At 42.6% G+C, this 24,295-nt stretch overlaps 1 protein-coding gene across 1 annotated transcript in view; it reads left to right on the forward strand.

Moving 5' to 3' along the window:
• The window catches only part of col11a1a (collagen, type XI, alpha 1a), a 76,230-nt gene that overhangs the window by 5,596 nt on the left and 46,339 nt on the right, over positions 1-24,295 (forward strand). The window contains exons 2-9 of the mRNA XM_083675541.1: positions 766-930; positions 1,915-2,128; positions 4,988-5,150; positions 12,306-12,431; positions 15,793-15,975; positions 21,305-21,370; positions 21,606-21,647; positions 21,840-21,902. Coding sequence (XP_083531667.1) covers positions 766-930; positions 1,915-2,128; positions 4,988-5,150; positions 12,306-12,431; positions 15,793-15,975; positions 21,305-21,370; positions 21,606-21,647; positions 21,840-21,902 — 1,022 coding nt within the window. The remainder of the gene's footprint in view (positions 1-765; positions 931-1,914; positions 2,129-4,987; positions 5,151-12,305; positions 12,432-15,792; positions 15,976-21,304; positions 21,371-21,605; positions 21,648-21,839; positions 21,903-24,295) is intronic.

The following is a 24,295-nucleotide window of genomic DNA, read 5'->3' on the forward strand; positions in this document are numbered from 1 at the left end:
CAGATGAGTCGATTTTGAGTTTACATAAAAACACTATATAGACAGATATAGTCCCCTCTTTGTGGACAGCGTTTTACCTTGTGATAGTGTTTGAGCTTGAACTCTAACAGGGAGATTGTGCTCGATCTCCCACCCCTATCATAGTGCTGATGTTGACATTGAGAAGGTTTTGATAAAGAGTATGATTATCATACTTTCCCATGGGTCCCTGTTGAGTGTAGTATCAAAAACAGGGACCTTTATGTTAAGTGCATCAGATTTAAGAGAATGGGAAACCCAAAGTGCCCCTTATCAAAGTAAACCTATCCACAATGTTATACGATTGGCTGGCTGTGGGTGCATTGTTTATTATGCAGCTCATTCAGCTTCGGTGGAGATATTTCCTGTCTCATGGTGGGACTGCAGACTTACAGTGTTTTCTATGCCTGCAACTCAGACAGATGCCTCTCAATGTGATCTTGGTTTCTTGGGGATATAGAATAGGGAGACAGCAATCACACTAATACTGGGATAATGTTGGCATGAGAATATTATCTTTTCACTGCGGTTTGTCCATATATTGTAAGAGTAAGCTATTTTTACCATCTTGAATATGACTTTGTTGAATACAAAGTTGCTCTTTGCAAGTCTCCCTCAACAGGAATTTAGGGTATTTAAGGCTGATTGTGCCTATTAATATATCTGACCCCCCTGTGCCACCGATATTCATGGACATTTGCCCTTCTCAGATGACAAAACATGTTATATCTGCTCTTTCCTCAACAGCTGAACCAGTGGACGTGCTAAAAGTATTAGAATTTCACAATTCCCCAGAAGGAGTTAGGACAACATCAGGATTCTGCACACACAGGAGAGCATCGAAGCCAGACACAGCCTACAGAGTTGGAAAACAGGCCCAGATCAGTGCCCCCACCAAGCAGCTCTTCCCAGGTAAGATGACCCCCTGCCCTTCTCACTGTTCCACATCCTGGCTCTGTGGAACCAGGGTTTAAACCTTTGTTACAGCTGCCAAGGCTTTTGACAGGAGATGCCATCCCTGATTGTGTCAGTGCTGCATTTCCTCTGAGTGTTTTTGTTGTCCAAAACAAGAGCAAGTTAGGCTAAGAGGAATCGCTCCAACTACAGTGGAAGTTTTTTTGTCAGTCTGACAGTGAGGGATACTTTTTGCTAGTACTCATTTAATACATTTATAGATCAATAATGACATTTATATGGATTTTCTGGCTTGTGAGAAATGTATTTGTACAATTTAAGTTCAAGTTTTACACAGGTAAGGTTCTGATCCTGCTGACAACAAATCATCAATAATGTACCCACGTAATACTGTTATAATGCTTTTTGGAAAATATTAACGATTGAAAATGCTGTGGAGTGGAGAATATGAAATACAGTGCAGTCATGTACAAATAATACAGTAATGACTCATTATCATGCGAAATAGGTGTTTTAGTTGTTTATGAGAGCTAGTATGATGATGTTTTATTTTAGTTGGGTGTGAAATGCATGTATGAGTTTATGTATATGACTCATTCATAGATCTGTATAGTGTGAGTAACTTTATGTCCTCTTAAAGTTTTGTAGAATACTTTATTGCTTCTATTGATCTTCGGCATACCTTTTCTAATCACCAATGAATAATTGTTTGTATGTTATAAGCTAAGTGTCAATACATCTAATTGAATGTGTGTGCATTGGTTGCCTTTCAGATTAGCAATGGAAAATATCCTGCAAAGGAAAATTATACTGCAAAGAGTAATGGATAGATTTTTGCATGTTTGGTTTGGAATCATTGCCCTCTAAACGTAGACCTATAGAATTTAAAGTCTGGAAATGGCAATGAATGAAATAGTAAAGTGAAACATTTACCTAACCTAACCCAACCTAAACTAATCTGTCCTCTCTGTGCATTCGTAGGGGGTGTGTTCCCTGAGGACTTCTCCATCCTGACCACTGTGAAGCCCAAAGCGGGGCTGCAGTCCTTCCTGCTGTCAGTGTACAGCGAGCAGGGCGTGCAGCAGCTGGGAGTGGAGGTTGGACGCTCACCTGTCTTCTTGTATGAGGACCACAGTGGCAAGCCCGCCCCAGAGGACTACCCCCTGTTCCGCTCCCTCAACCTGGCCGATGGAAAGTAAGTGAGATCCCCTGATGATGCAGGGAGGAGGAGGGGTGGGGAGGGGGAGGGGAGGAGGAGGGGGGGTTGTGGTGAAAACACACAACAACATTCAAACTTTGGCCAGAACCTCATCCAAGGCATATCCAGACCCTCACCAGAGTCTTTCTTTGCATGTGCTCTATCAGAGGGGCTCAGAATGCTTTTACGATATTCAGCCAATGTTAGTTGTCTTATCAGTTATTGGTCTAATGTAGTTACAACTGAGATGTAGAGATTGGCTGTAGAATCCAAATCATACGTGTGTTCTCATTCTCAATAAGAGCAGGAAGCATTTTGTCTCAAGTGTCCGTCACAGGATCAGCCAACTCACTGGGGTTTCTGGGTAGCAGAACAGGGGGAGAGGAAGGGTCAGAGACACTGGATTAGCGGGGCGCAGTGGTGTCTGCTATGGGCAACCAGACCTTAGCCATGAACCCTGCGTCTATGTTATTTTAAAAGAGAGGAAAGTAGAGGAGGAGGAGGGGATGTTAACCTTTATTATTAACCCCTTGGATTACCTCATCCAATCAGATTCCACATGGATAGTCTCTTAGCCCCGTTAATGGATGCTTGATTATCTGCCCCCGGATTCGGAAATCCTACAGTTCTCACATGGAGCCGCAGCTTTGAGCACATGAGCCCATGGCGGAACCCAGGACAATAAACAGAGGAGACGCTGGGAAAACTTATTTTTTTAAGTAAGCTTTTTTATGATGTCTTTGAGTGTTATTAATTTTTTGAAGCAGCCAAACTTTTTTTGTGAGAGTTAGGTTTATTTTTCGGAGCTTGTAAGGGAAGCCATAACCGGGTCACAAGACCTTCTGTGGCCTAGAATGAGATCTACTGCTTATAGTGTGATACAGTATCGTGATGAGATACATTAAAGGTCTTCATGTTGACAGAAAGTCAAATATTTGTTTGTGTGAGGTGTGAGTCTTTGTAAGAAAAAGTCTGTCATAAAACAGGTGTATAAAATGTGGCTTTATAACATCAGATACTACAGTAGCTTTGTCCATTCAATTCCATGCCCAAGTCTAACACAGAGAAAGAGGGGCTCTCCTAGCCTACTTTGTGTTGGTCCTGTGGGACGCTTTTGTCCAGTGTGCAGTTGTGTGACCCACTGTATAAAGAGCAATGTTCTCTGTGGAGGATTTTAGCGCTTAAGGAGCTGGCTGCATTCCAATACTAGACCGTGGCCAAATCCTCACCGACTATAACTGATGCTGTCTACACAGGCTGTATGCATTGTTACATACATGCAATGCTTGACAGTGGCACAGTGGTAAGGCCCAATGTCACAGGAATAATAAAAGAAAGATGACTTTTTTTTTTAAATGGGAAGAACATTTTACTACTTATATATAGCATGTGTATGTCCTAGGCCTAGGCTTTGATATTCAGCACTTTGTCAGACTTTCTCTAGAATTTTTACTTGACAACTTGAGACATACACTGACCGAACACTTTATTAGGAACACTATACTAATACTGGGCAGGGCCACCCTTTGCTCTCAAAACAGCCGCAATTCTTCGTGGCATTGATTCCACAAGATGTTGGAAACATTCATTTGAGATTCTGGTCCATGATGACATGATTGCATCACGCAATTCCTGCAGATTTTTCAGGTGCACTTTCAAGCTGTGAATCTCCTGTTCTACCACATCCCAAAGGTGTTCTATTGGATTCAGATCCGGTGACTGGGAAGGCCACTGAAGAACACTGAACTCATTGTCATATTCATGAAACCAGTTTGAGACGACTTTTGCTTTGTCACATGGTGCATTATCATGCTGGAAGTAGCCATTAGAAGATGGGTAAATTGTGGCCATGAAGGGATACACATGGTCAGCAACAATACTCAAATAGGCTGTGGCATTCAAGGGATGATTGATTGGTATTAATGGGCCCAAAGTGTGCCAAGAAAACATTCCCCACACCATTACACCACCTGCACCATGAGAAGGTGTACAGGTTTTCCTAATAATGTACTTGGTGAATGTATCTTCTAGTGATACTACATAATGTGTTTGATTTCAGTCAACCAATTACCCCCCTCCCCTTTCCAATTTGACTTTGAAGATGTTGCATAACAGCCATATTCTATCTAAGGAAAGTACCTACTGTACTGTTTGTGTGTTTACTACTTTTTTTCATTTTAGCTGGTCCTTTCTACTTTGCTATATAAGATCTAATCCTTTCAGCTGTTACGTTAACCCAGAGAGAAAATTGCACGTTTATTAAAATGGCCTGGAAAGTAATACTGATAAAGTTGATTGAACAGCACTGTTGATAATATCATTGAAGATCTGTACGTGTATTATGCTTGAGATAAGTTCGTATCATATTAAGAGACACTCAGTGCAACACTAGTGTTGACCTCCAAGTCTATTGATGAGTATTGCTGACTGGTGTCTGAAGCACCTTGGCTCGGGTCAAGTTGCATTAGCAGTGCCAGGTCTCCTCCTCTTCCACAGAACAATGTTTTGACTGTGCGCCTCTTGCTCTGGCGGCCGGGCCTTCCTCGATCCTGACACACACTTTCCACAATGTTCACCACGTCTGTCATGCCGAGTAACCCAGAAGGAGGATTACGTTTGGAGTTTAATGAGTGTAATCCAGTGTTAAACAGGGCCAAAGTGTGGGGGCAAGAATGTGGTCCACTGCCGCGTGGAATGCAATAGCCCCAAGTGCGGTGGCAAATTATCCAGAGGGTGTTGGGAGGTGTTGGGCTCACATGCGACGCTAGTTAACCCTTTGTTTGTGTATGTGTTTCTGTAAGATTTATAGAGTTGAATATCTCACTATGGATCTCTGTTTGTCTTGTCCTCAATCAGGTGGCATCGTGTGGCCATCAGTGTGGAGAAGAAGACAGTCACCATCATCGTCGACTGTAAGAAGAAGATCACCAAGCCCCTCCTCAGGAGTGACCGTGCCGCCATCAACACCAATGGCATCACTGTGTTCGGCACCAGGATTCTCGATGAGGAAGTCTTCCAGGTAAAGCCATGATGTTGTTGTATGCTGTACAGTCTGCTTGGTTGGTTTGACATGGTGGCATATGTTGGATTGACTACTGGACCATAAAAATGAGAGAGAGCAGGATTGTTTTTGTCCAGAGCTCAACATGTCACTGATGATAACTGTTTCTATCTCAAAGTAAGTGTACAACACAAATAATATGCTGCCATTTCATTTTGTTGGAGTTAGCATTGGTTTTCTAGCATCATCTGTTATTGTCCTTTTTGCACAAAAAAGTACAAAGCTATATGTGTCTTTGTATATGTGTGAGGAACTAGCCTGATCATAGATCTGTAAGTAGAGTTGACCACTACGTATTTTGTGTGACCAAAACAGAGGAGTTTGCTATGGACAAAGCTTGCGAATCCAAGCTGGGACCAAGCTAGAAAGAGCTAGAGAGCTCTCAAAAGATGTTGTATTATGTTGTTTCTAGAAGCAAAAGAGTAAACATCCTTGCATTAGGGGACACTCATTTAAAACCGTACATAGTATAACATCAAACATCTGTGTATGATCCAACCTTTGAAGACTGTGGTGCTATATGGCATCTATACATCATACATGCTGTTAATCAGTCCCAGCTTTCCCTCTTTGTAGCCTGCTCTCTCTGCTCCATTAAAAAGGAGCAGCACTGAGTGCTCGTTGAGGCTGACTCCCATACCCTTGTATTGTTAGTCTCCTTTGATGTTACCTGGAGGAATGTGGAGATAATAGGAACAGCCTGCTCAATGTCTGCCATAGGGTCAGGGATACCTTCAATACTGCACCAGTAGCCACCTAGCCAATGAAGGACCTAGCCAAAGATGGCTTCTTTTCCTCTGTGGCCTTTTCCAAGTAGCAGAGTGAGGTACTACTTGTAGCCTTGCTTCTACTTGTAGCCTACTCTTGGCAGAGTGCAACTTCAGAGGTAATGGGCTTACGGGGCACACAATTGGACTTGCTGGAACTTTTTGCTAGTGCTTTTCATTTGGAGAGGAACTTAAACTTGAAATACTACTCATGGTGTGAATGAAATCTTGTGTTTATTACAGTATAATAGCTGTCTAATAGACAGCTTTGTTTTAGTAGAATGCTTGCTAGAATAGAGAAAACGAGAACCATGTTTTGCTCAAATAGCAACAGTCAATCACATTTGGCACACAATAAAGACAATGTCATTACAAATGCCAAAATAGTATTGATTACAATACCCCATGGTAACAAAGGATCTGCTTTATATCTTTGAGAAAACACGTCCCTCCAAGTGCCAAAGACGTGTCTAGGCGGACATAAACATAGTTGATTGCATGATGACTTTGGGAGAGTGAGTTACTCTGGCAGAAGAGACCATCTCTGACAGCTGAGGACACTAGACCGATTAGCAATTAACAAACATCTGGTGTACATTGCATGAGTACAAAACACTCTCAATACAGCCTGCAATGCAATAACCTCTGTTGGCCAACATCAAACACATCAGGGATTAATTGATGAGCATACTACCAAAGTGTCACGTATATTACTCTCTCTTTCGCAAGACACGACCCAAATTAGTCTTTTCTATTTGACCCCCATTCCCTCTTCTTTGCTGACACCTACATGACATTGTTCTACAATATTTCTACAGCTGTAATAGTTCTGGTCTCTCAGTCTTCGCTCCTTGTCCCTCTTCAGTGATGTGTGTTTGCTTTCCCCCTCGTCTTCTGTCTCCCAGTCATAGTTCAGCCAGGGGTGGATGCTGTGGGGTCAGAGTGAGTTAGGATGTAAATAATGACTGACAATAGTTGGGCGTTGTCATGTGAGATTAAACCACATGGTGTCTGGGGGGAGGAAAAGGTCATGCTGGATGCAGGGGTTGTGTTTGCCTATTAGGAGGGGTGGGTGTTTTGGGGGGTTTGGGGGAGGGAGGGGTTGAGAGTGATACTCATTATTCTGGTGCCCTGCTTTTAGTGATAGCTGAAGACACTGCTGCTTCAAAGCCATTTTCAACAGTGCCATGTCATCGCCCCGGCGACTGGTGCATATCTGAGTGGTCAGATTGTTGCATTGTGTCTTTATATGAGGCTAGGGGTTCATATAGTTTTGGTTGAGAACAGTTTTCTTTGCAATGAACTCTGCTGCTAAAACTTTGTTTCGAGTGGGAACATATACACTCCACCAGTTGGTGGAGTAATGCCACAACATTGTCCCATTGTAAGCTCTGCTTAGATATGGTCTATATCCCATGCATGTCACAGTATTAAGCCACATAGTTAGTTCACAGTGCCGTATCATTCACTGCATTGTGCCCTTAACAGCATTGCAAATGAGAATATTTTGTCCCTGTTTCCTCATTTTTTTGCTGTCAGGTTTGATTAGATTTATGAAATGGCAGACAGCATCTGTATGGACGATAGTGAGTCCAGTCAGAAGTTGGGCGGTGAAACGGTTGAAAATGAGACCCATGCGACCAGTGTGTAACAGGCTCTTCTCTGTGTGTGAGTGTGGAACAGGCCTCCTGTCTGTTCTCGCAGCCTAGTCCCCTCAGAGCTTCAGACACACTGGTACATTCTGGGACATGTCTGGAGGAAATACCTGAGCCTTCTATGGGAGTTGAACTCCAACTGTTGTTGACCATCTAATGAATTCAGACTCCTTTGAGTGAGAGAGGAGGGTGAAAAGAGCTAAAGTAATGAGCTTAATCATAATATTTGATGATTCATTCACTTTATTTTGAGAGTCCCCTTACAGAAGATCAACACACTATCAACAATCTCGGAAAATAAAACTGTTAATTTAATGCATTTTCTTTTTACTCTCAATTAATGCAGTTCTCAGTTCCTTGTTTCTCTCAACTTATAAAATGTATGAAAGTTGGCCTAGATTTTCCATAAGCTGCTATTAGCCTTCTATGATACCTGCTTTGCGTCTGAAGTGTTCAGTGAGCTGTACAGGGACCCGGCATGAATGCAAGCCTTTCATTACCCTTCAAACCTTCCTCATCCCTACCCCCCCCCCCCCCCCCCCCCCCCCACTCCCCCACTCCCCCGTCCTCCTCCCCTTAGCCCCCCTATGGAGAAAAAGCCATGAGACCGTCTATTCATCCCAGGTTGACATTACCTGTCAGGGGCACAGACTTGAGCCCTGTACCCACCCACCACCCTCCACCCCCTCCCCCTACCCCTCCTCACACACACACACACACACACACACACACACTCTCACACACACACACACACACACACACACTCTCTCTCTCTCGCTCTCGCTCTCTCTCTCTCTCTCTCTCTCTCTCTCTCAGTGTCCTCTATTCCTGACAGCCCAGCATTCCTCACTGCTTGATTTGGCCCTGTAGGACTGTAGGTGCCTAGCTGTGCTGCTGGAGCCCTGCACTCACTCTGTTATGGAACATGGATTTCAATGGACAGACAGACAGACAGATAGACAGACAGACAGACAGACAGACAGACAGACAGACAGACAGACAGACAGACAGACAGACAGACAGACAGACAGACAGACAGACAGACAGACAGAGATGGGGGGGGGGGGGGGGTGTCTGTGTGTTTTTTTGCAGCCAGACTGGGTACCATCTCAGTGACAAGAGCTCAGACTAACCTAGGAGCCTCCTCATATGTCAAGTTATTGGCCAAGAGGCAATTAATTGAATCTCAGTATTTGAAATGTCTGCTTTAAAAGTCTTTAAAAGGTGCCATCTTTGAGTGTAAGGCATTCCTTCAGTGATGTTGTGAGGATATCTTTAGTCAGCTAATAGAGGTTCCCTGTGGGTATACGCCCTGTGTTCCCAGCATGCATTGCCTTTACCTTTGACCTCTGACTCATGTATTTATATCCCATGGTGCTCTCTGATCAGCAGGAGGTCAAGTTGTAATTCTGTAATGTGGTGAACCATGGGACGTGTGGTTACGTTTCTCAGATATGGTTCTTCTCAGATAAAGACATTTAAGTGACTCCACATAACTTCTTATGAAAAATGTGTTTGTCATTCATGAATTCATAGTAATCTTGCATGATTTGTGTTATGTCATTTCTTAGGTGTTCATGGTCATCTTCAGTGAATGGTTCATGTTATGTAGCTTCTCAGGTGCTTGTCCTGACCTCGAAATCCATCTCTCTCTTCTCACTCTCTCTTGCTCTCCCTCATTTAGCGCCTCCTCCCTCCATCTCTCTCCATCTCTTTCTCTCTGGTACCTTTGCCACTGCATCCATTAACCCATACAGCTCCATATCAGTGCTATGATGCTGGCTCTTCACAGTACCAGAGGCTTGTGTCTCTTAAACCCACAGGCTTCAAGAAACAACATAATTCTCCCCAGGTTTTCACAAGTATAAACATTATTTACTAATTCAGCTGCTCTACTCTGTCTCAGTCTTAGTCTTAGTCTTAGTCTCAGTCGCTCTCTCTCTCTCTCTCTCTCTCTCTCTCTCTCTCCCTCCCTGTCTCTGTCTCTTTCTGTCTCTCTGTCTCCCTCCCCACTCTCTAGCCACCTGTCTGAGTGTCATTGTCTAACACTTATGAGATACAGTGGGTATCTGTTCTGTTTTGAAGGTCACTACATGTGACTCCTCATCTTATAGACAGTGGGAAAAGGAAAAAGTTAGTCATAGTTCCTTGTGATTCGTCCAATCTTGGTCTGGTCCTAGTGCTGGACCCAGTGTCTCTGTAGCCTGTTTGTGTACAGACTGGCGGCTCTCAGACATGGACTCATTAGGGCAGACTCTAGGCAGGGTTCAAGCTCTTGCTGTTGGTGTATGGGTGACACATGAGGTAATGCATGTCAGCTTAGCTCAGGCCCCAGCTTGATCTCACCCAGTTCCCCCCCTCCAGACTTGGCACACAGGTTCTGTGCCCATGCTTGCTTGGCAGGCCAATCTTGTCTTTAATGGTCTGCTGGATGTGTGAAAGAATGCCTACAGGTGATCAACTTAAACCTGGCGTATAATAAAATGAGTGTTGGCATTTGGGTTGTTTTATGTGGGTTTCAAACATGCATTAGGTATGTGTGTTTGTCGATAGGCACGTAGGGCCATGAGTTTTTCCTGACCAAGTGACCTTTCCAGGAGAAACTCTGGGCCCCTTCTAATAGTTAGGGTTAGGGTTAGGGTTAGCTCTTTTACAGGTGGAATGTTTAGAAGATTATTTAAAATAAAAAAAAAGCCTACAGTAAGCTTCTTTAGAGATGTTGATGGATTGTCACAGTGAGCAAGTTTTGAGGTATATTTTCCGACAAGCCTTAGCCTATGGTTGTTTATACACTACCTGTCAAGGAGTTTTCACATGTGTTACACACACACACACACACACACACACACACATGCACACACACACACGCATGCACGCGCACGCACGCACACACATGCACACATACATGCATGCACACGCGCGCGCGCATGCACACACACACACACACACACTCACACACACACCTACCTGCACACACACACACACACAAACACACACACACACACACACACACACACACACACACACACACACACACGCACACACACACACACTAAACAGAGCCCCTGACAAGTCCTAGCCCGCTGCCTTCCTCTCTTGTTTCACTGCCATACCTAAACCTCTGTGCTGCTGCTCAATGTATAGTGTTCCTCAGAACACCCACTGGCATGCAGTAGTAGTAGACAGATCACTGGCAGTAGCTAGATAAGTCAGCTCTTGACTTTACCTCCAGTCACAGTCACCCCACTGTGTTCCCCTGCCAGACATCCCAACCAAAGACATGCTAGTTTATGCTCCTACAATTTCTCCGACAGCTGTCTTAAAAGGTGCCAATAGGCTACGTAGTGTTAGAAGACAGTGCTGGAGCGGATGCCAGTCATTGCGGTGTCCCGACCAACGGCAGAGAACATGCTGGTCTTGAGTGATCTTGCCAAACCATGGAGACGTTTCAGGGTTTCTCTTCCACAACTGTGCAGTGTGTGATTCTTCTATACTATTATGCGTCTATTCTGATGTCCTCCAGGCACTGTTACTGCTGTTTATGAAAGGCTTGCTATCGCCACCTAAACTTCCTCCACCTAAACTTCCTCGCCACCTAAACCCCTGGGGACATTCTGAGGGATGGCTCAGTTCAACCATATGGTTACTTTTGCTGTGACATTCAAGCCAACCACACTGGCTGTACTACCTTTGGGGTACCTTTGGCTGTACTACCTTTGGGTTCTAAAATAGAGAGGCCTATTTTAGAACCCACAGGATAGGGCTGTGCCATGACGAACATTTGGCACCAGTATAGTTAAAAGTGCATCTGATTTCCCTTACTACTCACACCCCAATTAAAGGTAAACGCACGCACAAACACAAACACAAACACAAACACACATAAACAATGTCTTTAACGCTGCTCATAAAATGTGGCATTTACCTTCCAGATGCATCGAAACAGGCTTAATGAGTTCTGCATTGTTAATGTTTGGTCACCAGAGCACAGTGCAACATAATCTGTACTGTGATTTCTGTAAACACCATTTCGTACAGTAAGCATCATCACAGTGGTTTATCAGAACTTTATCCGAACTATTCAGTTGTTTTTGAACGAGCTTCGTTCCCTCATAAATCACACCTTTGCCTTTCCCCAGTGCACACATGGTGCCCAGGTGTTCCATTTGTCTTGACGGTACATGTTTGTTTGATTTCCCCGGGTAAACCCCAGTGCTAAGAATAATAATTTACCCAGTGTCTGAACTTTATTTCCTCTGTGCCCTGTGGATGTGTGCCCTGCGGTATGTGTGTGTCTGCCTGTTTAATGCCTGATAACTGGATCAGAAGAACTGGGACATTTTTCTTGGCTCGTGTAGGTGGATGCATCATGAAATGTTCTGACATCTGCTTGTAATGTTGTGTCCTCTCCACTGCCTCTAATGAGCTCCTTTCCTGTCAACAATCACTTTCTGATGTTCAGTTGTCGACCCCAATAGTCAAAAGGTACATTTTCAGTATAGAGAAAGGTTAAATATGTATCATACTTTGGAGTTTTTTTTGTCTTTTTACTGACTGTTTGACAGCTCTGCTAGGAGTCCATTCTATTCCATGTAATGTGCAAATCTCAGTGACTGGGGGCCAGGCCATGAGGTAAACGTGACTTTCAAGGGGACCTAATTGTTGTTTATCTCCTTTCTCCTTCCTTCCAGGGCGACATCCAGCAGCTGCTGATTGTGTCTGATCCCAAAGCAGCTTATGACTACTGTGAACACTACAGCCCAGACTGTGAAACTCCCCACCGAGACTCACTGCAGGCCCAGCAGCCCGAGGATGAGGTCAGTATGGAGGGGGCTCTGGAGAAGGGGTCTCACTGTATGGCTCAGAGGTTGACGACTGTGTGTGTGTGTGTGTGTGTGGTGTGTGTGTGTGTGTGTGTGTGTGTGTGTGTGTGTGTGTGTGTGTGTGTGTGAGAGCAAGTGGACTCTGTCGGATACAAAGAGTGCCATCTGAGAGCCAGTTCTTGTTGGACATTTCCCGATAGACACACAGGACAGACAAAGTCCCAGTGATCTGTCTTAATGCGTTATTATATATCTTGGCATGGCTTTACAAAGTTGCCCCTATATTTACTACCTGTGTAGTAACGCTGTAAAAACATAGGATTTAGGTGATTACATGGTATATGGACTTTGTGTTAACACACAAGTGTACAGTAATCGTCCTTATTCCAGCTCAACTCAAGTAATTTGATTACTGTTGTGCTACGTTGTTAACATGTTAATACAACACCGTTTCCAGAGTACAGAGTTACAGGTATATGGGCTAAAGTGTCACCCATATCTCTATGGTACTCCCAGTCGGTTTGATGTCAGAGGTACCGTCTGAGCTGGGTTGTTGAAACCTGTCTGCTCCTGCTGTATTGCTTAGCCATGAGTGATTTAACTCTGTAAATACGTTCTATGATCATGTTACAAGACATGATGTTTGCACTTTCATTTTCGTAGTGTTTTGCATCATAACTGGTTGGATCACAGTGAAAATTCGGTGTCTGTGTCCACTTCACGAGAGGTTTCTGGCTCGTTCTGCTAATGCGTTTCACAGATCCACTGTACTGTAGCACAGGGCCAAAACCACAGGTTTATGTTACAGACTGAAAACACAGCCAACACGTGCCTGAACATCTCCTTGCAGAGCAATACTGCACATGTCGTAGCTCTACAGATTATGTCAAACTTGTACAGTAAAGATATACATCAAAGATATATTGTAGGATTTGGCAATTAAATGCATTATTATTCTTATCAAGTGAGAGTGACACCTTTTCCTTGTCGGGAGTATTTCATGCATATTTAGAAGAACATTGATAGACATCGAAACCACATCCTTGTCAGTATCTGCATATCAACATTGGATGTAAGCCAGCGGGTCCCACAGACAGATACAAATCATCACTTTTATGGGCCCCCCATGGTGGGGAATCCGTCTCTCTGTCGCTTTGTGTCAGTTAGCTGACTCATGAAGATGACAGTTGCCAGTGCCTGTGCCAGTGCAGGAGACCTCAGTAGTGTCATGTCATGATGCCCTCTCCAATATCACCATGGAGATAGGGGAGGAAGAGAGACCTCTCTAACCGTCTCTGGTAGATATTACTGCTCCTACTCTGGTGCCAGTCTTTACCCAGAGCACCTTGCTATTGGCTGCCACCCACCAGGAAAATCTGCTGGCTAGCCTAGACTGGACCCTCCATGTGGCCTTTTTTTCTGCCTCTCTCTTTCTCTCTTTCTCTTTCTTTGTCTCTTTCTCTCTCTTTTTCTCTCTCACTCTCCCTTTCTCTATCTCACTCTCTCTCTTTCTCTTTCTTTGTCTGTTTATCTCTCTTTCTCTCCCTTTCTCTCTCACTCTCTCTCTCCCTTTCTCTCTCTCACTATCTCTCTCCCTCTCTCTCTCCCTCTCTCTCTCTCTCTCTCTCTCTCTCTCTCTCCCTCTCTCTCTCACTTTCTCTCTCTCTGGCAAATGGAATATGTCCATCTCATTAGTCCCAGTTTTTATGAGCTCAGAAGTTGGATGGGGACTAACATGTATTCATGATGGAGAACCTGTTAATCTCCTCTGTGTGGCCCAACACAGCGACATAATTCTTTGTTAATCCATCAATTCATTAATATTAAAGTCAGTAATTAATGAATGACTTTGACAAGAATAGCTCTTATATCTTTAACCAAGATCAAACATTAAGTTAAACCTCACTTACTGTTTGAGTCAACAATATTAACACAACTGCTTTGATGAGATTATGTGAAATACACTTTGCACACAAATGACTAAAAATATAATTTTCTTGAAATTATGATCCCATACTTCATCATTGATGAAAGCTAGTCACACTTATAGCCCCACAACGAAAATAGATATGCAGGGGAACTACTGTAGATACGCAGGGAAAGGGAAATCAAACTGCAGGAAGGTACACATTCACTTAATAAGTGAAACAACTCCCTCTGATCTGTTTGTCCTTAGATGTGCTGTGGGTTCAAATTGACATGCTAGGAGTGAGAAAGTTCCATTACGAAATTCCCCTGTGCTTTACACCCAGCTGGTATTCAGTCCCATTGCTTCTCCTGATGTGCACCACTATTTTATTAGCTTATAAACACCCCACCTGTTTATACATCTGAAGCCTTCCTCTCACATAAAGCAAATGTTTTTATCATGTATTTACATGTCTGGAGGTTTGTCTTTGCCATGTAAACACAACCAATTGCTTACCCCTAACCCTACCTTGCAGATGTATTGTTTACAAGCCATTGCTCATGAATGATTTGACTACAGTAATTAAAGCATTGTCGTGCGCTGTGCAGATACAAATCAGTTTTGTAAACCAGTGTCATACATTAACCTGTAGAATGTATGCTACACAGCAGATTTTGACAACAATATTATGTATTTTTTCATATAAGTCTAACGAATATTATGGTTAATCATTTGAATAGATAATATGACATGTATTAGCACCTTTTTGCTATCAAAAGCAATGCTTCACTCATGACCTACTAATGCTAACATCTCTGTTCTCGAACCTCTCTCCCTCTCACCCCCCAGTACACTACTGACGACTTAGATTACACTCAGTTCTATGATTACTCTGAAGGAGGTACTGCGACTGTCCCAACAGATGAGTATTCTGAGCCTCAGGTAAATGAAAAAAAAGGAAAAGAAGCCTATGTGTCCTGTGGTGTCTTCCTGTCAGTTACCATGGCACTTGCTGTGCCCTCCCTCCTCCAACTCTTTGTGGTCCGTCTCTGTGTCTTGATGTGTCAGTTGAACTTGTATCTATACAAGGCCAGTCTCTCGCACGGTGAATGCCAACTGCTTTGAGTGTTTGTGTGTCCAGTGCGGGTCTGCACATATTATCCCATCTTTACAATGCATGCACAGGAGTTTTAAATATAAGGAACTCATCGATTTATCATAGTCACACATCTTAGAAACTGCACAGACATGAACAGAATCAGTGTTTTTCAAACTCTTTGTCTACCGTGTGTTGTGTGTTGTGTGTTGTGTGTGCGTCTGTGTCCCAGGTTGAAACATATCCTGCTACCCCAGGTGTTGCTCTCACCTTCAACCCCTCCCTCCCCTTCTTCTTTTCAATGTTTTTATTTGTTGTCTTGTTGTTCTATTGCCACAACCTTTTTCCAGAAAAAGAAACGTAGTATCTACATGAAAAAGAAGAGGACCAGAAAGTCCATTAAGTCTAAGGCCAAGCCCTTAAAGTTCCTGGCCTCAAAAAAATCGACAGCTAAAAAGTTAGCAGCTAAGAAGAAGAGACAGATGCCCGGCTACCAAGCCACAGCGCCGGCCAGACACAGAGCCAAATTAGCGGTAAAAGTACAAGTAAACAAGATCAGATCCCATCAAGATCTTTCCTCAGATGTGGGGGGAAAATCTTTGATGATAGACTGAAAGCTACCTAACAACCCCTCCCCCCTTCTCTCTAGAACCAGAAGAGTTGTAGACAGCTCAAGAGGCTATATAACCCCTATAACCCTGGTTATGTGCCTGTTCTGTGTTAACCCTCCTTTCTTATTCTTCTTCTTTCTTTTCCGATGTGACACGACTTCAGCTAAACAATGTAGACGGAGAGTACTATACTGATACTGAACTTGACTACGGAACAGTAGATGGTACTCAAACTCAGGCTCCCATTCCCGCAAGTGGACCAAATGAGGTAAAATATTTTTCTTTCCTATTTTGCCTTTAATTTACTTATGAGAGAGGTGTTAAGTTATGGGGAAAAGAGCCAGGAAGACATTTGACGAAGGAAGTACCTGGTATGAAATGACAAAGACACAACAATTCAAAGCAATTGTTCTGTTTTTAACTCTTTAGGTAGCATAATTGTTATAGCAGAACTGTTGGACAGAGAGGAATATTAAACATCAGAAAGCTACAACGATGTCATGCAATGTTTTATTCAATCCACTTTGTATTCAGAGAAATTGCATATATTCACTGACATTTACTGTGACATATTTGCAACCTAAAGTCTATTCTCAGTGGATTTGACATGCAAATCTATATAGCTCTCTGTTGTTTAATTCAATTTTGGCTAAGGCTGCACCTTTGTATTTAATATTTATCTATGAGCCGCATCAATTATCATCACTGGGTACATGATTATTATACAATTCATTTCATCACATAGATAAACGTTGATTATATTTTGCTTCTCACTGCAACAATTAATTGATTAGATTGATAATGTGATATCTTTGGTCCTTTGTGGAGGTGAAATGTAGGCTACGTACAGTACATCATGGTAGTTTCAAAATGACAGTCGTTTTTTTTTTTACAAAGAGAACTTTCTGAGATAAAATTAAAAAACAAGAAGGGACTATTGGGACTTGTTTTCTGATAATAAAAGGCATGTTGGTGGGTCCAAGGCTTCGCTTGTGGCCTTTGTCCTGATGAGAACCACCTAGGTTCTAAGTGAAGCAATATGTCTGCCAACACACATAGCCAAGTGTCTGTTTCCCAGGATTCACAGCACAATTCTTGTTTAGAGACCCGTAATCAGCTGCATAAACAAGTCCATCGTCATAGTAATATTTGGAGAAATGTGCTTTTACTACCCATATGAATTGGATAGGTGTCAAGATTTGCAGCCTTAACCACGATTGACAGTTAGTAATGTTGAAGTATGAATGGGCAGTTCTCTGGAGAACCGAGCCCCTCTCAGTCATCACATTTATGTTGAGGTAAATGTGTGGTCCATGTTCTGCCTCCAGTAAGATACGGCAATTGCCCCCGCTCAGTTTTTTTTTTATGGCAAGTCCTTTTATGGCAAGTCCTGCATAAACTTGATTACAAGTTCTGCAAATTGCTCAGATAGAACTATGATCAACATAGTAGAGATCTCTTTCACAACCAATTATGTATTTGCACTGTTTCTACAGTAGCAATGTGTGCCTCAAGGATGTGATGTCACAGGTGGATCAGGCTATCAAACCAACATGCCTGATATACCTATGTCATCACACCCCTGTTGTTGGCTTCAAAAGCAAAATCCACAACCATCACTCACTGTTCCAAATGACAGAACTATGATAGAGTTGTGTGTTTGTGGTTGTAGCGGTGTGCCAAATGCAGAGTGTGTCATAATTAATTCGTACTTAAAACATATATTATTATTTTTTACAACGACAACTATGATAATTGGTGGTTAAGTAATTGATACCTATGAAACAAATTAGGACACTGAATTCCAAATCGTATTGCTTCTACTCTGCATTTGTGCACATACCTACATTTGTTGATCAATGTATCATTCATGATATATGCTCCTAGTGTCATTTCAGACTTACTTCATCTATTTTAGTCTTTTTTCACCATTTTACATATCAGATGTGACAGTATGTATTATGTTTGGGCAAAAAAAGACTGAAATAATCCAAAGTCTGTTTTAGACTTGTATGATTGACTTAGATTTGATCATCAGAGTTCATAATGCTTTTTTATTGAATATGACGGTAACACTTTATTTGTCCCTTTAGTTCAAGTTCAGGTTTATTTGTTACGTCTCATACATGAGTGCAGGGAGTAAAATTCTTGGGCTTGGTTCCTTGACAATGCAGCATACAATATAAATAGTACAAATAATACAATATAATACAATATAAATAATACAAATAATACAAATACGCAGTTTATAGGACTGTTGTTCACACAGTAGAATAATAGATCTGTAGCGTGATATGCAGAATACAGGGCCACAGAAAATAGTTTCTTGCAACAATTAGCCTTTAATTGGAAACATACATCAATGTCCACCATCATTTAATCAAGTAGCATTCAGATAGATTATTATTATTATTATTATTATTATTATTATTATTATTATTATTATTATTATTATTATTATTATATATTTACATTATATGAATGCAATAGTTATTTGCTGTAGGTCAGTTACAACACATTTACAAATTGCTATAAGAAAACATACTATTGTATTTTTTACTATGTCAACTCCAGATAAGACTTACTGTAATAATTACAATCACTCTAAATGTTAGGTCACTCCAGTAGATGGGATCTAAATAAGGTGTTACCACATTGCCATAGCTTTTCCATGTACCACTATGCTAAGCTTTTATAACATGTAAAAACTAGTCTATCTATCTATGCCTTAACTGCTTGACTAACATCCCTGTTCCCTCCGGTGCTCACCCCCTCCACTGGAGCTGACGCTTATGACGTTAAGGAGTATGACCTTAAGGAGTATGATGCGGGCGAGTTTGACAGGAAGCAGTACGAGTATGGGGTGTATGATGAGTTTGGCACAGCAGGACCCAGCCCTGCCGCCACCTTTGACGAAGAGGTGGGGCCAGGGGTTCCCGCGGAAACCGACATCTCGGAGAGCGCTGTAAGTATCGCACCCCCCCCTACCTTGGCTCTGACCTGGGGGCTGCGTGCATGAATCATGGGTGTGTGTCATCCTTGTACCACCCCAGGACTTTGGCTATGAAATCAGTCTCACTCACCTCCGATACACAGGGGCTGTTGTCTGTGGCTTGGCATGGGGAATCTGTCATTGTCATGTTGTGTGTGGAGCCTACGTCAGAAACATCCACTCTCACCAGTCTGTAAATACGGTCCTGTTTTGTCTGTCTGCTCTGTCTCACTGGGTGGTTTAGAGTTGTTAGGGTTTCGTCTGACAAGGACATGACCAATGCATGTGGGCTCGTTTGGAGAGGGAACTGATAAGGCGGTCTGGTTTTTACCCTCAGAAATGCACGTGTGCACGCACGCACGCACACACACACACACACGCACACACACACACACACACACACACACACACACACACACACACACACACACACACACACACACACACACACACACACACACACACACACAATATTTTGTGACCTCACTGTCTCCATCACCCCCTATCCCATCGTATCCCTCTCCCATCTCCCACTCCTGTCTCTACCACCTGCTGCGGTCTCTTCCACCCAACCCCACCCACCCACCCACCCCACATAGCTGAAGACCAAGTCTTCCTCTGCTTTCTTCCTGTTCGTTCTTTCTCTGCCGCAGTTTTAACCAGCAGCCTGTCAGTGACTTCTCTCTCACACGCAGTACACCTGAGGGCCCAGCAATTAGCCCATACCACGGAGCCAGCTGTCTGCACATACACACCCCTCTGCCCGTCCTCTCAGAGGAGGACATTATTTATCTCTCACCCGCACCGCCTCCCAGCACACACACTGAACCCTCCCGAATTCATCTGCTACACAGACACGCAGCAGACTGACTTATTGTTCAGTGGTGAGACTAGCTCAGTTCGAATAAGCGCCGTCGTAGAATCCTGCGACTAAAAAACGTACTATAGAAATAGATAACCTGGACAGCGATTCCTTGCCACTTCCTTCCTGGGTTTATCCATGTTTATGTCTTCCATTTTAGCTCTATCCATTTGAGTGTCCCTCAGACATGAAATCATACAGTGCATTTTCTGTTGTGTCTGCGGCAGCCAGAGCTACGCTCTCATTATGGGTGACCTCCTCTGCTCATCCCGGTCTCTCTGTGAGGTCTCCATCCATGAGAGTGAAGACAATTCTCACCACGGTGGTTAGCCCCACTGTCCTCACTCTGTCTCTTTGTTTCTCTCTCACACTTTCTCTCTCTGCCTCCTCTCTCACAGTAAGTCCTTCTTCCTCTATTTTGATCTGTTACATGTTCTCTCCCTATGTATCTCTCTCTCTCTCTCTCTCTCTCTCTCTCTCTGTCTCTCTCTGTCTCTCTCTCTCTCTCTCTCTCTCTCTCTCTCTCTCTCTCTCTCTCTCTCTCTGTCTCTCTCTGTCTCTCTCTCTCTCTCTCTCTCTCTGTCTCTCTCTCTCTCTCTCTCTCTCTCTCTCTCTCTCTCTGTCTCTCTCTGTCTCTCTCTCTCTCTCTCTCACACTTTCTCTCTCTGCCTCCTCTCTCACAGTAAGTCCTTCTTCCTCTATTTTGATCTGTTACATGTTCTCTCCCTATGTATCTCTCTCTCTCTCTCTCTCTCTCTCTCTCTCGTCTCTCTCTCTCTCTCTCTCTCTCTCTCTCTCTCTCTCTCTCTCTCTCTCTCTCTCTCTCTCTCTCTCTCTCTCTGTCTCTCACACACATACGTTTAGGCGCATAGAGACGCATAGAAACTCATAAACCAGTTGTATACCTGTATTTATATGCCTTGTTATGTCATACATGTTGGGATAGGAGAGCAACCATTTGGTGTCATGTTACTGTATGTTTCACCCGGTCACCTAACACACAGTACCATGTGAATGCAATGACACTGCCACTCCATTTAAAGCATTTTGGGTCATCATCCTGCATCAACTAACATGATTTGCCTGTTCTGTTCCTTTGTACCTCTCTATCTATCTCCCTATCTGTACTTCATACCTATTGAATAGTTTTTTCATTCATATAGTGCATACTTATAAGAATATGATATGGTCTGATATTGTCTATTTCATAATTACTATATTATCCAATATCATATTATTATACACCACATTGTTTTCGTCTTTTTTTTTCACGGAAATCACCATTTCATTCATTAGCATTTCATTCACCATTGCTTATCACAGCTTTTCATTCATCCAATCATCATGACTGTAGATGTTTTAGATGAAGCTCATTGGTGTACGCCCTGTGTTCCCAGGTTGCTGGCGCTGGTGGTGCTTTCGGGGAGAAAGGCGAGAAGGGGGAGCCAGCTGTGATTGAACCTGTAAGGCCCGAACCACAAGACTGTCGGTGTTATGGAAATATGTCTACCCAGACAAATGATGCTTACAGGAAGCTGAAATACTCAGACTGCATATAGAGAGATGCATATAGAGTTGCCATGCAATAGATACATATAGCGCTGTAATTGCTATGTAAAACAGCATACAAGCTGCTGCATTGTGTGGCAGACGTTGTCCTGACGTTTCATTTGTTTATTCCCTTTCCGTCCATTTCAGGGAATGCTGATTGAAGGACCCTCAGGACCTTCCGGCCCAGCTGTGAGTTAACTCCTCGTGTCTTCTGTAATTCATTTGTAGATCAGAATGTATAACTCAAACTCTGGGAAATTGTTTTACAATAGCAACAGGATGGTATTGCTGTCTCCTATGAGGCGATCTGTGTTGATTGTATTGGGGCAACAGTTCTGCTGTGTCATCAATCAGCAGTTTGACTGTGGTGTGTCTCTTTAGGGTCTTCCAGGTCCCTCAGGTCTACTAGGCCCCCCAGGCACTGCTGGAGATCCTGGTGACAGGGTGAGTTGATATTCCTGGTCCTCATCGCCCTGTGCACTGTGTGTGTGTGTCTGTGTGTGTGTGTATGCGTGTGTGTGTATGCTTGCGTGCGTGCGTGTGTGTGTATGCATGAGGGTCAGGGAATCGGGCAGCCCCAGGCCCTAAAGCCTGCTGATTTACAGCTCTACCCTGTGACAGTCTCACACCGTTAATTGAACTGCCAGGTGTGCAAGTCAATAGTCTATATACTGTCCAGTATAATATAAACAACATGAAGCAGTGTGTGTGTGTGTGTGTGTGTGTGTGTGTGTGTGTGTGTGTGTGTGTGTGTGTGTGTGTGTGTGTGTGTGTGTGTGTGTGTGTGTGTGTGTGTGTGTGTGCAAGTGTGACCTTTGACCAAAGGGGAGAGAAGGGGGGATGTCATCATGCCTTTCTCCACCCATGTTCTTGTCTGAGAGAGAGAGAGAGAGAAAGAGAAGGAGGGAGATGAAAGGATGTCTGTGAGGTGGAGGGGAAAACCCATAACCTGTTACATATTTATTTTCATAAGCACTGCGCTCATTCCTTAGGCAATCATAATTACTCTTCTGATCTCTGGATGTACTGTATCTCTACCAAAGCAGCCGTTTCAAACAGGGACTGGTAACAAGAAGGCTGTGCCCCAATAGTCTTAAGTGGCTTCCCCACCTCCCCACTACTCCGATAGGTAGAATGATTGTCTAGGCTTTCACCCTAATGCTTTCATCTATCAACTCATTTCAATACAGTGATGATGGAGAGGAGACAAGACAAGGACGTGTGACTATTTGGACTCAGTTCTACTCCAGCATGGACAGCTATACTAGCTTCAGGCTGAGATACACAGCAGGACTGATTGATAGGGAGTGGCTGATTGATAGGGAGACACACTTCTAAGGGGTCTTTAAAAGGCTGGGCTGTTTGTTTAAACTGTCCAGGGACTATCCTTCCTCTTTTCCCACCCAGAGTTAGTTAACCCTTTAAAGAAATTACACTGTTAAAGTATTGGGAGGACTTTGTTTATCCCTGCTTCTTTACAGGTCATTGCAGATAGATTAATAAGTGAGACATATTTACAGTAGGATCCCCATAGACAAACCAAAGAACACCTGGTGTAGTTTAGATAAGTCCATCACTTGTAAGATAGAGAACTGATCTCAGACAAGTTAGTTATGCTCAACTAGATTGATCCAGGAGCAGTATGAAACACATGCAAACTAGATAATAATAATGATAATAATAATAATAATAATAATAATAATAATAATAATAATAATAATAATAATAATAATAATAATAATAATAATATCAAATAATAAATATCTCTGAGAATCAGGCAAGTCATTGACATAAAATAAAACTAATTAAAACAGACTAATCAAACCATATTTTAAACAAAAGACAATATTACACAATAGTACTTAAACATCAAAATACATTAACAACAATTAAATACAAGTTTAAAGACATTTTAAAGGGTTTTTTAAAGAGACTCTAGGGGCCCGAATGGCAAAAGCTTGGTCACCTTTAGTTTTCAGTCTACACTTTGGAACAGTCAGTAGAGCCTTGCCTGAAGATCAAACGATGTGCTATTGTTCGTATGGTGCTAGGAAGTCTGCAATGTATACTAGGGCTAAACCATATCTTGCTTTATAATCAATAGAATCTTAAAATCGATTCTAAAATCTACTGGAAGCCAGTGTAACAAGGCTAAAATTGGTGTGATGTGATTACTTCTCTTACTTCTGGTTAAAAGCTGTGCAGCTGCATTGGTGAGTTGCAATAGTCTAATCAATAAATAAAAGCATGGATGACTTTCTCAAGGTCAGCAAAGAACAAAAATTACCTTATTTTGCATGCTTTTTTTTTTTTTCCTTTCGACCTGTTCATCAACATTTAGATCAGAATAAACAAAATACAGGTTTGACATTAGTAGTCAGACAACCAAGATTACGAAGAATGAGATTGGTGGATTTAAGAGGGCCAAATAAAACAATGTCGATTGTTTTTGTTTAGTTGGAGAACATTTTGGACATCCAACATTTAGCCACTGCAAGACATTTTTTATGAATGGCTAAGCTGTTTGAATCACTGGATTTTATAGGAAAAGCTGGGTGTCATCAACAAAGCAATGAAAATAAATATTATGTTCACGAATAATAAGTGGGGCACTCTGCACTGTATTTGTGTCAGGGAGAAAACATACCTACCCAAAACAACAGAGAACTGCCTATTTGAGAGATAAGATGTAAACCAATTTAGGGCAGTGTCTGGAATTCCCACACAATTTCTAAGACACTCAAATAAGATGGTTTGATTAATCGTGTCAAAAGCAGCAGTGCGGTCAAGGAGAACTAGAATGGACCACTGACCATTATCAGCCGCTAAAAGAAGGT

The sequence above is a fragment of the Argentina silus genome (assembly GCF_951799395.1).
Source record: "Argentina silus genome assembly, chromosome: 1".
Classification (NCBI taxonomy): Eukaryota; Metazoa; Chordata; class Actinopteri; order Argentiniformes; family Argentinidae; genus Argentina; species Argentina silus.